This window comes from Phoca vitulina, unplaced genomic scaffold (genome assembly GCF_004348235.1).
Source record: "Phoca vitulina isolate PV1807 unplaced genomic scaffold, GSC_HSeal_1.0 scaffold25, whole genome shotgun sequence".
Classification (NCBI taxonomy): Eukaryota; Metazoa; Chordata; class Mammalia; order Carnivora; family Phocidae; genus Phoca; species Phoca vitulina.
The window spans coordinates 35,570,114-35,587,483 of NW_022589728.1; the positions used below are offsets into that span (position 1 = coordinate 35,570,114).

Genomic DNA, 17,370 nt, shown 5'->3' on the forward strand with positions numbered 1-17,370 from the left:
CGCCACCCGCTGTAGGCTGTGAGCAACTTGGGACAAACACTGTGTCTGACACCATTATATATAATGCCTGGAAAGTAGTAGGTGCTTAATAAATGGTTATTAATTCAAAGATACATGTTTAATTTTACATGAATAACCAAATATAAGATCAAAACAAAAATGAAAAGGCTACATAAATAACATTGTGGGCCTTACTCTTGAATCTTGTTAGTAAAGCAGAAAAAAAAAATGAGTTTTCTAACCACTAACAAGTCAGAGAAAATAAAAAGGCATGTCCCAGTATTGTGTTGGAGGGCCATTTAAGTAATTATATTTAACTATGTGTTGGGAAATACTATCATAAAAATATACCCCTATCCTGAGCCATTGTTTAATCTGAATATTTTATAAAGAAAAAAATACCCCAAGGGCCCAGATCACTTCCTTGCCAGAGTTAGTGAGACGGAAAATCCAGACAACTGTTTCCCAGCTTGCTCTATATTTTAGTCATATCTCTGTAGCATTTAAAATAGAAAGTCTTAAAACAATACAATAAAAAGAAAGTCCTGTTCTATGTTAGCCTCTACCTCAGTGATTACTGCATTCTTTCCTTTCATCTCAGTTTTATTTAGGAAAGGATAATGTAGTTCCAGTGCCCTCAATGCTTGCTATTTAGAGTAAACCTGTTATCTGCTAAACTCGGTTGGTTATGTCTTCTTTTAAGCAGCAACGTTCTATTATGCTTTATAATACTTCTGTTTATAGTTCCTTATCTCTATCCTATCCATGAAAATTTCTTCATACTCTTTCCAGGCCTTGTACAGTGATATCACTAGGCTCACGGATACCCAGGATGTCCTGGTGCAGGTAGCATGAGAGTATGTTCACAGAACCCTAGTTTATGTTTTCCAGGGTGTCTCAGAAGGGAATAATATGTGAAAAAAGAAAAAGAGTTACAGTTCTCCCAGGAAATTCTTGTTTTAAAAAAAAAAAAGAAAAAAAACTTAAAAAAAAATGTGTTTCAGAAGTACTTCCCTATACTGTTGGTCAAGAGTTTTCAAGCAATAAAAAGGAGAAACAATGAGCCTCTCACTGTTAATAATCAAGGCCTTTGTATAGAAGATTAGCATTCAATTAGCATTTTTCCCCGTTAGGAACATACAGCAGGGGATTTTTTTTTTTTTCCTTTTTAATGCACTCATATTCCCTTCAAAAAACAAAGCAAAACAGAAAACTCATCAGCAAACATTTCCTATAGAATTATATGATGAGATCCCAGCAGTTATACACAAAAAAATTAAGAAAAACAACATCTTGCCTGCTGAGTATTTGTGGCTTAGAATTTAAGAAAATAACTCAACAATGATTATGAATTACACATTTAAATCTCCAGGTGTTTATTAATAACACCTAATTAATACAATTATACAATTCCTTTTGTATCTTGATAAGATTTTCACATGACAAAGTTGAAGTCACTTTGTTTCTCTTGTTAACATTTTTGATTAAGTATGTGAGATTCATATGCAACTTTTTTTTTTTTTAACATTGGAGAGGTAGATTTTTAACGACCTTACCATCAGATGGTCTGATTCTCAAGGAAAATATCGCCTCTTTGGCATAATGAAGGCATTTACTGGATTTCCTATGAGGTTCACATATTCTGGAGCAAGTGGAAAGAACTGGTCCTTACTGACATTGTACTTGGCAGAATGCAGAGGAAAATATCAACAAGTCTGAGTTAAAGACAGAGAAGCTTTATAAATAAAAAGAATAACCTCAAAGAATGTTTACAGTTGGAGACAACTTTACAGACCACCTATTCCAGTGATTCACCGATGAGATTCATCCATCCATCCATCTATCCATCCAATGTCTGTTTATTAAGAGCCTCTTACAGCCAGTCACTAAGCTAGGACTGTAGATACCAATGAAAGAAACAGATTCTTGCTCTTGTAAAGCTGCTGGAGCAGCAGAGGAAAGAGGCACTAAGCAAATAATCCCTTGAAAAATTTTTAAATTATATGCTTATTCCTACAAGGAAAACTGTATTGTCTAATGACTTTTGAAAATTTTTATCAAGCTAAGATTTGTACATGCTTTTCTAACACCCTTGGACTGGGCCATTGTTATTGTATTGTTCAGATGTACTAGATCAGAAAAATGGTTGAGAATCCAGCCTAACACATTTATTTTACAGGCCAAAGAAGTGAAGTGATGTGCTTAAAAGCACACAACCAATAGCTAATATATTTGTACTACAGTCCAGGTGTTTTAATTCAGTGCTCAACTTGCTATTCCGAATGGACTCTCTCAATAGAACACATTTACACTCTGTCTGGCTTTCAGAATTGCTGATGATTTTCTGCTTCCTTCCTGCTTTATCAAGTAATCATTCCATATTTATTATTGGAAGTGTTTATTAATTAATCCACTGTATTCTGCTCATGCCTTGTTCATTGTATCCTCAGTAATCAGATACCCTTTATAATTTATTAACTAAAAAAAATCAACTATATTTTTGTCTTGTGGAGGCCACAAAACTCTACTTACACATTTATATTTTGTATCTTCTATTATAGCATTGGTTAGTAAACTAGGGCCCCAGTTTTTGTAAATAAAATTTTATCAGAATGCAGTCACATCTATTTATTACATATGGTAGTCTGTTTTCACCCTACAATGACAGAGTTTAGTAGTTATGATTGAAAACCATATGATCCACAAAGCCAAACATATTTGCTATGTGTCCTTTTACATTAAAGATGAGATCATTAGTTCCTTAAAGGCTGGATTTTCTTCATATAAAAGAAGACTGCATTTAGATTACTCAATAACTATTGTTTTTTGGGCTAATTATTGTTCAACATTGACATATTCTTAGAGAACACTTCAGGGATTTTTAAAAAAAAGTAATAAAGAATATTTTTTTGTATTAGACTCTGGTTTAGTGGAACATCCAACAGCCTTGAAAGCAGATAGAACTAAGGGGTGACAGCTCTGCCAATTGTTAGCTGTGAGATCTTGGGCAAGTAACTAAATCTGAATCTTCCTTTCCTATTTTGTACATTAGATACTAGCACCTCCCATTCAGAGACCTGGAAATAATGAGAAATCAAATGTATAATATAGCCATACTATACTCAGATCATGGTACCCAATATATGGCACTTACTATTTTTATATAATGCAATATCCTACTGTTCAAATTTGCTTGATACCAATTCAAATAAATAATATCAATAATAAATGATTAAGTACACTGATCTATGTTAGTGCCAATTATTTGAATTAAGTTCTATATTCTATATTGTTTATAGGCTGGTTACTCAAGAAATTTGAACAAATACCCAACTATGGAGGTCGTATGACTTATTACCAGCATTTATTTTGCCAGGTTCTACAACATCACTTAGTAAGCAGAGAGTTTTGAATATTTCCACAAATGTGGCAGCCATTGACTTGGCAGCTTATTAGACTTCTCTTCAAGAAAGAACTGGCCTATTAATCAACCGAATGCCTTTGGATCTGATAACCGGGCCAAGAAGTCAGCTAAGTGCCTTGGGATGGGCCAAAGCCATGCTCTTTTTGGGCAGCATCCAGCCAATAATGACTGAGCATGGCACATCCTAAATCCTGGCCATTTCTACTCTACGTGAGACTCCTCTAACAGGCAGTCTTTGCTCTCAAGCTCCTTGTTTGGTTTGCCAAGACCCTGTCACATCTACAGCATAGTCCAAGGCTTTCCAGGCCAGTCTTGCCTTTTCCCTCTTTGCTTTTCAGAGGCTTACTTCTCTCCTCGTAACTTTATTTCAGGGTTTGCTTCTCAGGGAACTCAAACCTGACATAGTAAATAAAAGGATATGATAAAAATTTTGGAAAATGGAAAAAAAATTAGACACAAGATTTACTGATGGGAAAATATTGTAGTTTAAAATGTGAATAAAAACAGCCATAATAAAAACATATCATGGACTTTTTGAATTGTTATAAATAAGTAGAGGTAAATGATCAAGGAAGATTTTTCCAAATATTATATGTTTGGCCCCTTGGTTTAGATGATTACTTCATGCCAATATATAATCTAAACACTAATATTAAAATTCTCTGAATATTATAATTCAAGAAAATAGCACAATTCACATGTTAGGAATCTATTTTTGTGTGTATCAAGGCCACTGAATGTAGATTCCTTAACCTAGTGTAGTCTTTAGGCATAATTTCCATTACCTCCTATAGGGAAATAAGTAATCATTGCATTCATCTATTTATAGTAGAAGATCTTTTAGGTTATCCATTGCACTATGTAAGAAACAGTGTATTTCTACCTCAAATGAACTTCATTAGCACACCCTAAACCTTTCAAGAGTGAAGATTTGCAAGCAGCAAAAGGAAACTGCTAGTTTATAGGAATATTTGAAATAAAAGAATAATGCAAGTTACATAAATAATTTTTAACCAGTTATTTTCTTTGCCACTTCCCAGTGCCACATATTTTAGACAACTCCTCTTTTTTGATACACATCTTTTGTATGCCTTTTTATTCCTAAACTTTATTACCCTGCTCTTTAACATCCTAGATATTTTGCTTCCAATTCTATAAATGATTTTTGCCTCTTGAAATGAAACTGTCAAGTAGGATGATAAGTACTGCTTAAAGTTATTAAGTGATAGCAACAATATGAATTTTGAGACCTTTCAACTACTTGATTTTGACTGTTACTGATTTTGACAACACTGGAATGTTCATTTTAAAAATTATTTTCAGTTCTTGAGAGAATTGTACCAACTCAATTTTCAAAATTCATTTTTGATATTATCTCATAACCATTCAGCCTGAACATGACTAGTAATTGAGAATATAAACATCTGGGTTGATTGTGCTTACAAAATGTTACTCTATTTGATTTACCTGAGTGATGTTAAAATAGCTGACTAGCTGAAATTGTGTGGTTTGTATATAGGCCTCCCATTCAAATATAAGCAAGCTACACTAAGGGGAACCCTGATTAGTAAAGGGAGACATATTTGCTTCTTAAAAACAGTACACACACATATACATATGTGAGGCAGAATGAAAAAATTCCTTAAAATATGTATCTACTTACTTATACCTTGCTTTATTACACAAAAATTTGAAGGCTCTTAAAGGAAAAATATGTGATAACATAGTACAACATAACTAAAAAATAGACAAAAATAAAAGTAGGGAAATTAGAATAGAGAGTAAAAATAACATAGATAAGCAATATAAAATAACAATGATGAAATTATTTCAAATGCGGTCATCAATCTATATTTTACATAGTCATTCCAATATAAATACTTATTAGAAAATACATTAATAATCATTGTAAGCAGTAAATTCCAAGACTAAATTGAAATTATATGTTTTAAATATATCTTCAGTAAATGGATTAATTCTATATTAAGATTTAGTTAATTTCACATTCTACTATTCTCAATGATACTAGAAATACAGCCAAGAAGAGAGGTTGCTGGGAATGAGGCATCTCTGCTATATGGGGACACTCTGCTTAATTATCACTGAGTTAAAGTAAGGGACTGAAACCAGCATAATGTTAATTTGGGTGCTCATAATTAACATGCTGTAGAATAATGCAGGAGTAAAATTTTACTACCCACAGTCGCCAGTATATTAAATTTATGAAATAGTTACTTAAACTATTCCAACATAAACTGACGTCCTTAGTAAAGCTGTTTTTTAGTAAAGCTGTACTGTGGTACCATTAACATGCAATAAATAGCACCTATTTCAGTATATAATATATCTGTCAAAATATAAATATATCAAAATAACGAACATATTGATCACCCTAAAAGTTTTCTCATGCTTCTTTGTATTCCCTCCTGCTCAATTCTGACCTGCCTTCAGGCAACTTTCTGTCACTGTACATCAGTTTGCATTTCCTAGAGTTTAATATGAGTACTCTTTTTTGTCTGAATTCCTTTACTGAGCATAATTACTTTGAGCTTCATCCATGTTGTAGTGTAAATTAGTAATTCATCCTTTTTATTGCTAAGTAGCATTTCATTATATGGATATACCAGCTTGATTATCCATTCACCAGTTGAGGATATTAGAATTACTTCTGATTTGGGGTGATTACAAATACAGCTGTTTTGAATATTTGTGTAGATGTCTTTGGACATATGTTCTCATTTGTCTTGGGAAAATACCTAAGAGTGCAATGGCTGGATCATACAGTAACTATGTATTTAACTTTTAAAGGAACTCTCAACACTTGGCATGATCAGTGTTTTTAATTTTAGCCATTCTATTAAGTAGGCAGTAGTAACTCATTGTGTGGGTGTGGGGTGTGTTTTAAGATTTTATTTATTTATTTGAGAGAGAGAGAGAGAGCGCGCACGAGCGGAGTGGGGAAGGGAGAGGGAGATAATCTCAAGCAGACTCCACACTGAGTGAAGAGCTCCATGTGCGGCTTGATCTCACGACCCTGAGATCATGACCTGAGCGAAAACCAAGATTCAGACCCTTAACTGACTGAGCCACCCAGGTGCCCCTCTCATGGTGGTTTTAATTTACATTTCCCTAATGATTAATACTGGTAAGCATCTTTTTGTGTAGTTATTTGCCATCCATGTATCAACCCTGGTGAAGTTTCTGTTTAAATCCTTTGCTCGTTTTTATTGAGTTGCTTGTTTTCTTTTTCGGTTTTGAGAGTTCTTTATTTCTTCTGGATACAAACCCTTCATCATATATATGGTTTGCATATACCTAGTCTATGGCATATCTTTTTATTAAAAGTATTTTTGAAGAGCAGAAATTTTTAATTTTGATAAAGTCCAATTCATCAATGTTTCTTTTATGGATTGTGATTTTGAAATCAAACATAAGAAATTTTGCCTAAACCGAAGTCACATATATTTATTTCCTTTTTTTTTTCTAGTTGTTTTACAGTTATAACTCCTACTTAAGTTAGGACCACTTAATTTCTGTATACGGTACAAAGTTTGGATTAGAGTTTATTTTTTTTGCATATGGATATCCCATGGTTTCAGCATCATTCGTTGAAAAGATTATCTTTTTTCCCCTGAATTTCCTTTGTACTTTTGTCAGAATTACTTGTCCATCTGATTTTTTTTCTTCTTTTTTCTTTTTTGTTTGTTTTCTCTTTTTTCTTTCTCCATTTTTTTTTTTTTTTTTTTGTCTCTCTAATTCCTTTTTTTTTTTTTTTTTTTACAAACCCTTGTGTCGAGGGCTGACTTTCAATAGATCGCAGCGAGGGAGCTGCTCTGCTACATATGAAACTGTCCATCTGTTTTTTAGTCTGTTTCTGGACTCTGTATTCTGTTACACTGATTTTTTTTTTTTTAATCTTTATGACAATGCCACACTGTCTTCATTACTGCAGCTTTCAAATAAGACTGCAAGTCAATTAGTGTTTTAGAAATGGTTTTGTCTATACTGGGTCTTTTGCATTTTGCACATGAATTTTAGAATCAGCGTGATTAAATTAATACAAAAAGCCTTGTGGGGATTTTGATTGTTATTGCACTTAATGTACAGATAAATTTGGTGAGAGCTGTAACAATATTGAGTTTTCAAACTAATAAGACATATTTGTTCATTTATTTGTCTTCTTTACTTCATTTAGCAAAATTTTGTGTTTTTAGTGTAGAGGTCATTCATGTATCTTTTGGACTGATCCCTAAGTGTTTAATATTTTTTGATGCTACTGTAATTTTTTTTTTTAATTTTTAATTCTTGACTATTCTTTGCTACTATGTGATGGGAGACAATTTTCCATAAGTCACTTGATTTTCAGCATGTCTGGTGAACAGAGGCAATGACTGCCTTTGTTCTGGACTATATTTTGAAAGATATTTGTATAGCAAGAATCTTGGGTTATAGAGTGTGTCTCCTCCACAGCAAAGGAAAAAGATGTGCTTATTGTCCACTATAATAAAGAAAATGTCTCCCTTTGGGATAAAATTTAAACAAGCTTACTGCTCATTATGAAATATTTAGGTTCTCTAAGCTTGTGATTCCTCTCCTGCAATGCATCTGATTACATGTACAGGATTCACCTGGTCCTCTTCACAACACCCTTTGAGAATCGGGGGCTCAGGGGACTCATACAAATGCCTTTGTCTCTGTCTTCTTCTCTGACTTAGGAATCTTGTGTTTCTACCAACATCCATGAAAGTGAGCTTACAAATAGGGTAAAATCTCAGACCCTTCAATATAGAGAAATAAAATTACTTTTTGTATAATGGTCTTATATCCTGCAACCTTGCTAAATTCACTTGTCCGTAAGAGATAATGCATTGACTGCATCTAATTTTCAACACAGACAGTCATACTGTCTGTGAATATCGTTTTATTTATTATATACCTTGCCTCATTATGCTACATAAAATCTCCAGTACAATAATAAATAAAATTGATATGTGACATCGTTGTCTGTCCCCACGCTTATGCAAGAGGTCAGATGCTGTGAATTTTACCTCATTGGGTGAATATTTTTGTAACCTTAGAAATATTCTTGAGCTTTGTCCTAGGACTGTTACTTGGAAACAATTTGATTGCTTCAGGTCTTTGAAGATTTTTTAGGTAGGAGTGGAACATTCTAGGATAAGCATTCCCACTACTGAGGTAAGACCCTTTTCAGTGTTCTATCCAATGGCCATGGAGAGGTAGCTGGTGGGAATCAGTACTGTTAGTGCTGTGTGAGTGTCAGGAACTGTCCTATTTCATCCTATTAAATGATTCTTATTCTACACATCAGTAGTTTCCCTAAATACATATGCTGACCAATTCTTCCTCCCATACTTTAGGGGGTTCCTCTGCTAATTTCTGTGTCTGCACTCTGTGCAGCTCTCTCCTCCGCATTGCTTTGCTCTGTGCACTGAGGCCACCTTGTTATCCTTTGACTCTCAGCTCTGTTCCTCTCAACTGAGAGTCTTCTGAACACCACCTGGATTCCACTATCTTGTTCTATAGCTGGAAACTCTCCCAAAACAGGAAACTGGGACAATTTCCAGGCTCATTTCTCTTTGTTTCCTGACTCTCAGGTTTACTACCTTTTGTTTCTTGCTGTCCAGTGTCATGAAAATCATTGTTTTATATGCTTTCTCCAACTGTTGGTGAGTTTAGATGGGAGGATAAATCTGATCCCTATTATTACATTGTGGCTGGAAGCAGAGGACACATCAATATATTTTGATATACTACACTTTAACATACTGAAAAGCAGTAAGATTCTATTAAGAATATAGAACTGATCACATTTATAGAGGACGAGTTGCTTACATTTTCATGTTTTCATAATTTACATACTGACAACTCCCACTGCATATGACATATATGCACACATATAATTTCACTCAAAGTTTTAAAAATTATATAAATTAAGACAAAGTATGAAGTTTTAATTGGATCTGTGGCTTCCCATTTTTCTTAAGATATTTATAAAGATTCATTTGAATATAACATTATGCCTATTTTTATATTACTAAGATAGTATTTAGACTTTATAATTAAACACTCATTTTTACTTATATTGAAATGCATACCTTCAAATTCTTAGGTAAGATGAAAATAAGGCTAATACTGAGTACACTTAGGAAATGCATGATTAAATAGGTTTATATCCCAACATGGACTTTAGTTAAATAGGGTGAATAAAAGGCAAAGCTAGTTAAGTACAAGTACTATTGTATAGTATAGATTAGAAGAAGAGAAGAAACATAAAGGACATAAAGGGAAAGAAGGGAAAGACAAAGAGAAAGAAATTGAAGGTAAAAAAGGCTAAAGGAAAGAGCAACCTGAAGAAGAGTAATGTTTAAATCCATTAGTAGCAATGGTCCAGTATGGCCAGGACAGGCTGAGACTAACTTTGATAGGGCTCTCTGTGAAAATGGATACAGATTAGGGCTTGGATTTTATTCTTTATTCATTCAATAAATCTTTGTCTACTGTTTACTATATTCCAGGTATTGTTTAAAACAGAGGGCAGCAAACTATGAACAATGCTTATTTTTGTACAGCTTATAATCTAAGAAGAGTTTTTACATTTTTGAAGGTTAAAAAAAAAGGGTATGTAATAGAGATGGTATGGGCTGCAAAGCTTAAAATATCTGCTATTTGGTCATTACTGAAAAAGTCTGTCAATCCATGGTTTAAGATATGGGGAATACAACAGTATAAAAGAAGAAGAATGGGGGAGAGAAGACTTTGCCCTTATGGAGCTGATAGTCTAGTAAGAAGAATACAGATAAACAATAAATAAGTGAAATATATAGTTTTGAGATGGTATGTAGAGATTTAGAATAAGGAGGGGAAATTGGACTGCTAGAGATGAGGTTTAGACTGCTTTATGGCCCATATAGCAAAATGAGGAGGATAGTCTTAGGATGAGGAATGATTTGATTCCTCAGAAAAGCTGTACTTTTTGAGGTGATAAAGGTCATAAATAGATAGTGGCAGGCTGAGATGGTGTCATTTTGATTGTGATTGTGGTGTTGTGGTGGGGGAAGTGAAGGGAGTGGTGTATTAACTCAAGTCCCACGTTCTGAGGCTCTTAACTCTCCTGCCAGTGGTAAGGTGAATACTAGAAGAGGGGGTGGTCTTATTGGATTACCCAGAGCTTCTGGCTCCCTCTGGAAAGGCAAAGATATTTGGAACAGGGGAGCTGCATATTCATGGCTGGGTTTGGAGAAGGTTTACCTGAAAGAACTGTGGAGAGAAAAGTGGAGGAAGGAAGCATCACAGCAGGATCCTTGGAATGGCAAGAGTTCTAAGATTAGGCATTGTCTGATACTAGCAGTATATCAGGAGAGACCACTGACAAGCACAACATTCTAGAAGTTGAATAAATATGTAACAAGAAACAAAGTTACTCCTATTGCTAGCATCATAACATAAGAAACACCATACCAAGTCAAATCATCTTCACCCATATTGTTTTTGTTAAAATGTTTGTTAAGCACCTACTATGCACCAGCACTGTTCTAAGAACTGAAAATACAGTAGTGTGCAAAAAACTATGGATAAATCTCTCATGAAATTTACATTTGAATGCTGTAGGTAATTTCAGATTTTTCCATGTGCTGTGTTGGAAGTTGTGGTTTCCATGTGCAATTTGGAAGGTACTACTTTTTTTTTTTTTAAATTTTACATTTTTAAAAAAATTTTATTATGTTACGTTAATCACCATACATTACATCATTAGTTTTTGATGTAGTGTTCCATGATTCATTGTTTGCGTCTAACACCCAGTGCTCCATTCAGTACGTGCCCTCTTTAATACCCATCACTGGGCTAACCCATCCCCCCACCCTCCTCCCCTCTACTTTAAAGAGGATGGGGAGAGGGACATTCTGAGGAGGTGCCTTTTCTGTTGGCTGTTGCAAAATGAAAAGGAGCTTACCCATTCCACAAGCGAATGGGTGAGAGGAGCAAAATGAATGAAAATGAGAAGGCCCTAAGGCAATAAAGAGCTGCTCATAGGACCAACAAAGAGTGTAGGGAGGGTAATTTCGTTCCAAATATCACGCCCCTAAGATTCAGAACCTTTATATGGTATCCTTTCTTTGTCCACAGTGGTACAATGCATGTCCACTTCATTTATATGCTTATTGTAGACAGCAGGAGGGCAATAAATTACCAATAACCATACTAGTAATAGCAATAGCTGAGATTTATCGAAAACTTGTATGTGCCAAGCACCTCACATGTAGTAATTAATTTAGTCCTCAAGCTAATCCTGAGATGGGGAGTAATACTAACCCCATTCCCAGATGGAGAAACTGAGACAAAGAGAATTAAGTGATTTGCCCAGTTCATACAGCTATTAAGTGTTCAAAACTGGCAGTATGATTACAGAATCCTTATGTGCTTAAAACTAAGGTACTACACCCCCCTCTTTCCTCCAGGAACAGTCTGTAAAGATAAAATAAATCCCAGGTATACACTTTCATTTTATATGGATAGTTTGTATCTCACTTAAAATATTGCAAGTGTTTCTCATACTCTATTGTTTTCATTATCCTCATCATTACTATAAATTCATCTAGTTTGAACCTGGGAATAATTGCTTTTTTTGAGGTGTTAAGATCCCCTTTTCTTTCCTTCTACCTCCATGCCTGTTTAAACTTCTTTTCAGCTCTTTAAGTTCTTGGCTAATACAGTCAATCAATCAATCAATCAGTCAATCAATTGATACGTTCTGCACTTCAGTTCTCAGTTTCAGCTCAAATATCTTTTTTTGTTTGTTGTTTCAAGTTTTTATTTAAATCCTAGTTAGTTAATATACAGTATAATACTGGTTTCAGGAGTAGAATTTAGTGATTCATCACTTACATGTAACACCCAGTGTTCATCACAAGTGCCCTCCTTAATGCCATCACCCATTTGGCCCCTTCCCCACCTCCCTCCCTCCATCAACCCTCAGTTTATTCTCTATAGTTAAGTGTCAATCCCTGGTTTAAGATGCGGGAAATACAACAGTATTTCCTCTCCTTTTTTTTTTTTTTTTTTTTTTGCTTCCCTTATGTTCATCTGTTTTGTGTCTTAAATTTGTTTTTATCTGACTGACTTATTTCACTTAGCATAATACACTCTAGCTCCATCCACATCATTGCAAATGGCAAGATTTCATTCTTTTTGATGGTAGAGTAATATTTTGCTACACCTGCCCCCCCAACATCTCCTTTATCCCTCCATTAGTCGATGGACATTTGGGCTGTTTCCATAACTTGGCTATTGTTGATAATGCTGCTATAAACATCAGGGTGCATGTGCCCCCTCGAATCAGTATTTCTGTATCCTTGGGTAAATACCTTTGGGTAAATACCAATTGCTGAGTTGTAGGGTAGTTCTATCCTATATCTTTTCCTCACAATTCTGTCAATCCTCCAACTCAATCTCTTTCTTTTCCCTGCGTTTCCCCCCACAGATTTATGACTTACTGTTTTGAAGCAAGTTTTGAGGATAGAATACCAGGCACTTGACTAAGTTCACTTTTTAAAAAAAATATATTTTATTTATTTATTAGAGAGAGAGAGAAAGCACAAGAAGGGGGAGGGGTAGAAGGAAAGGGAGAGGGAGAAGCAGACTCCCTGCTGAGCATAGAGCCCAATACAAGGCTCAATCTCAGGACTGAGATCATGACCTTAGCTCAAGTCAGCCACTTAACTAACTGAGCCACCCAGATGCCCCAAATAAGTTCATTTTACCAGGTAATCTTACTTTTGCATGCCAGGCAGTTAGTATTTGTGCAATTAAAATTTGTCACTTAGATAAATAACAACCAATAAATTTTATTGGGTGAAATTAATTGGGTGAATTTTTTTCCTACTTATGAGTTTTCCTTGCCTTTATGAGCAATTTCTTAGTTTACTGGAAACTAACAAACATAATAAATCAAGTAAAGCTTAAGAGATTATACCATATATGAAAATAAGAAGTAAAATAGATTTCATTTTATAAAAACAGAAAGTAACTCCAAATACTCTAAAAAAAAAAAAAAAAACCTCAAAAACCTTTAGTTAGTGGAAAAATGGCTTTTTATTATCAATTCATTCATTTCTTTTCATATTTTAAGCCAAATCTAAAAAATTCTAAGAAATCACACAATGCCTTCTAAATTTGACTTATATATGAGAATGCCATATAAGAAAACATAAATTAGAGAGCTAAACATTATCATTGACTTTATTTCATTTATATTTCTTTTTTTTCCTTTTCATTTATATTTCTAGTCAACATATGCAGTTCCTTTCATAAGATGAATTAGCTACCTAACTTCACTCAACAGGTTTTACTTATTCATCTCTATGTGTGCTACAGAGCCCTGGACAAAATGACCAAAATACAACAGAGCAAGACATGCGAAAAATTCCTTACCTTTAAAGAAGACAAAATTCCCATCACTGTTTTCATAAACTGCATCGATACTAGGAGGCAAGCCCCGCCAGAAGTAAGTAATTTGCATGGGGTATCCATCCATCACCCTGTTGTTTCTCACTCGCCAAAACCACTGGTCCTGCAAACCAAGCAAAAGCATCTCTCAACAAACATGCAGGCCTCCATGGCATTTCCCTGTGCAATGGTGTAACCCTTCTAAAACTAAACTAGTATCATTTTCACTGTCTCACACCAAAACCATCAAAGAAACAGCTAATCAACTTGCTTACAGTGATCACAATTGTTTTTGTAGCTAACCGCCCAATCTTTAATCCATACAATGTGATTAAAAGATAATACAAAAATATTTAACCTTAGCATTTTACATTATCTCCAGGGCTTTTAGATGGAAAAAAACAGAAGTAGCACAGACAAATCACTGCCAGATTTGTGGATTAAGTCACTTTCCTGAATAAGAGAGCAGCATTGGACTTGTATACATTTACAGACATATACAAGATCTCCACACCTAAAATGTTATGGATGGAATAAAGAGGCCATCCCTCCTGCTATGCCCACATTATACCCATCACCCCTGTAACTGTAAGTAGTGTCCTCTTTCACCCTCAAATATATTTTGGTCTGGATGATAAATTATATGGTCACCCTAAATGAACAAAGTTATCTTTTTTTTTTTTTAAAGGTGTTATTTATTTATTTGACAGAGAGAGAGACAGCAAGAGAGGGAACACAAGCAGGGGGAGTGGGAGAGGGAGAAGCAGGCTTCCCGCCGAGCAGAGAGCCCGATGCGGGGCTCGATCCCAGGACCCTGAGATCATGACTTGAGCCGAAGGCAGACGCTTAACGACTGAGCCACCCAGGCGCCCCTGAACAAAGTTATCTTGAAAAAAATCATCACAGTGATTCCAATCTGGGTCAACTGCCTCTCCTATATGCTCTCACAATATCCTGACTTTACTCAATCATAGCATCAGTCATTTTATGTAAAAAGTGTCTACTCTTATATCTAGTGAAAATACATGACTTGCCCCATAGCAAGTATTTTTTTTTTTTTTTTAAAGATTTTATTTATTTATTTGACAGAGAGAGACACAGCGAGAGAGGGAACACAAGCAGGGGGAGTGGGAGAGGGAGAAGCAGGCTTCCTGCCAAGCAGGGGGCCCGATGCGGGGCTCGATCCCGGGACCCTGGGATCATGACCTGAGCCGAAGGCAGGCGCTTAACGACTGAGCCACCCAGGCGCCCCCATAGCAAGTATTTATAAATGTTGTTGAATTAATCACTAGCTTGCATACAATATGTTTCACCATAAATTCTTACTAATGGCAAAAAAAAATAACTTCCAAAAAAATGTTATTCCTGATGACATTCAGTTATTTTCTGTGGAAAATTTCAGAATAAAGACTATCCTAAGTGCTTCAGTATTAGAAAAACTCGGTATATTTTAAAATATACCATTTTACTTCATTTCAAAATTTTGTATTTACAAACAACATTTCACTTGGAGATCATATATTTGTACTACTTAGATAAGTATGTTTCACGAAAATACTTCCAATTTCCCCTACTTAGACATTAATGAGTGATTTATTATAGGGCTTTCCCAATCTTTTGGCTTACAATAGTTTAGCCTGACTAGATTTTCTAGGATTTGTGAGTTATTCATATAGTCATTCACACACACACAATCAACTGGGGATTCTTGGATTTCAGGTGAAATGATAAAAATGAACCTTTTCCTGTCTAAACCAATCCGAATATAAAAATTTTCTTAGGAATCTTTGGATAGTTATACTTCATTCTAGTTATCCCGAGCTGTCTTCTCTACGAACTTTTTTATAAAAAGAAGGAAGTAGCTTAATTAACAGCTCTAAGTTTGTATCCTATTCTTGCTCTGTCCCTTAATAACAGTTATCCTGGTCAAGATACTAGTCATTGAGTTATTACAAACTAATAACTGACTCATAGTATAAATACTGTCTTATTTTATTTTTATGTAGGCTCCATGCCAGTGGAGCCCAGTGCAGGGCTTGAACTCAAAACCCTGAGATGAAGACCTGAGCTAAGATCAAGAATAGGACACTTAACGGACTGAGCCACCCAGGCACCCCTAATTACTGTTTTAAGGACTTTCTGAGGATCTGGCACACAGTTGGCTGTTATTATCATTAAAATTATATTGAAACTAGTTATTTTATTTTCCTTCACAATCCTGTTTACAGTTCTAGCTGCTGTTCTTTGTTCCCTCTTCAGATTTAAGCCATATTATGGCTCTAGCCATGCATCTCTTTCCTACCAATATCTTCTTATGTTATTAACCTTTTCTTGATAATTTTTATGGTGCCAGCTAACCTGGAATTAATACATATCTTGATTCACATATAGCAGACACATTAAACTGATTTTAAAATACAAAGTTATTCTATGAAAAAAATTGATCCAGGAAAATTAACATGGGCATGAAGATCCAGGGCTTACTGCTAATAGTATGTGAGCAGATGATATTCTGATCTGATAATTTATTTTTATTTTTTTATAGACTTTATTTATTTGAGAGAGAGAGAGAGAGAGAGAGAACATGGCAGGGAGGGGTGGAGGAAGAGGGAGAGAGAAACCCAAGCAGACTCTGCATTGAGTGTGGAGCCTGACACAGGACTCCATCCCAGGACCGCAAGATCACGACCTGGGCCAAAACCGAGAGTCAGAGGCTTAATCAACTGCACCACCTAGGTGCCCCTATTCTGATAATTTAAAAGAAAGCCAGCATCTTTTTGTCGAACTATGAGAGCTTTTAACTGGGTATTAAAACTATGCCAATCTCTACCTAAAATACTGTTTTTTGTTTTTTTTTTTTAAGATTTATTTATTTTAGAGAGAGAGAGAGCATGAGTGGGAGGGGCAGAGGGAGAGGGAGACAGAAACTCAAGCAGACTTCATGCTGAGTGCAGAGCCCAATGCAGGGCTTCATCTCAAGACCCTGAGATCAGGACCTGAGCCGAAACCAAGAGTCAGATGCTTAAACCAATGTGCCACCCAGGTGCCCCTCCACATAAAATATTCTTAAGTTATTGTAATAGATATCCAAAAATTACAAAAAATGGACTTGGACAAAGAAATAACTGACCATCATTATTAATGGAACAATGAAACTGAAAGCTCTCTGAGCTGAAAGATCAGAAAAAAATCAGGTAAAAAAAAAAAGCCTGAACTATATTCCAATTTTTCTCAGAGAAGCACTTCACATTGTCCTATCTCCCTAATACTGAGACAAGGCCAGTGGCTTCTTTGGGACAGACATATGCTGCTGTGTGAAGATAGGAACACAACCTCAACTTGCCACTAATATGGGAAGAAATGGAAATTTTGCCTCAAGATAAGCATAGTCAATTTGCAAAAATTCAGAAAGTAATATGGAATCATAGGTGAATTCAGAATGATTTCTCATTTACAGCAGCCTTGGCGGAGAGTGATATAAA

At 35.1% G+C, this 17,370-nt stretch overlaps 1 protein-coding gene across 2 annotated transcripts in view; it reads right to left on the minus strand.

Moving 5' to 3' along the window:
* The window catches only part of MMP16 (matrix metallopeptidase 16), a 274,315-nt gene that overhangs the window by 22,280 nt on the left and 234,665 nt on the right, over positions 1-17,370 (minus strand). For both annotated transcript variants that reach the window (XM_032421584.1, XM_032421585.1), the window contains exon 7: positions 13,874-14,012. In XM_032421584.1, coding sequence (XP_032277475.1) covers positions 13,874-14,012 — 139 coding nt within the window. The remainder of the gene's footprint in view (positions 1-13,873; positions 14,013-17,370) is intronic.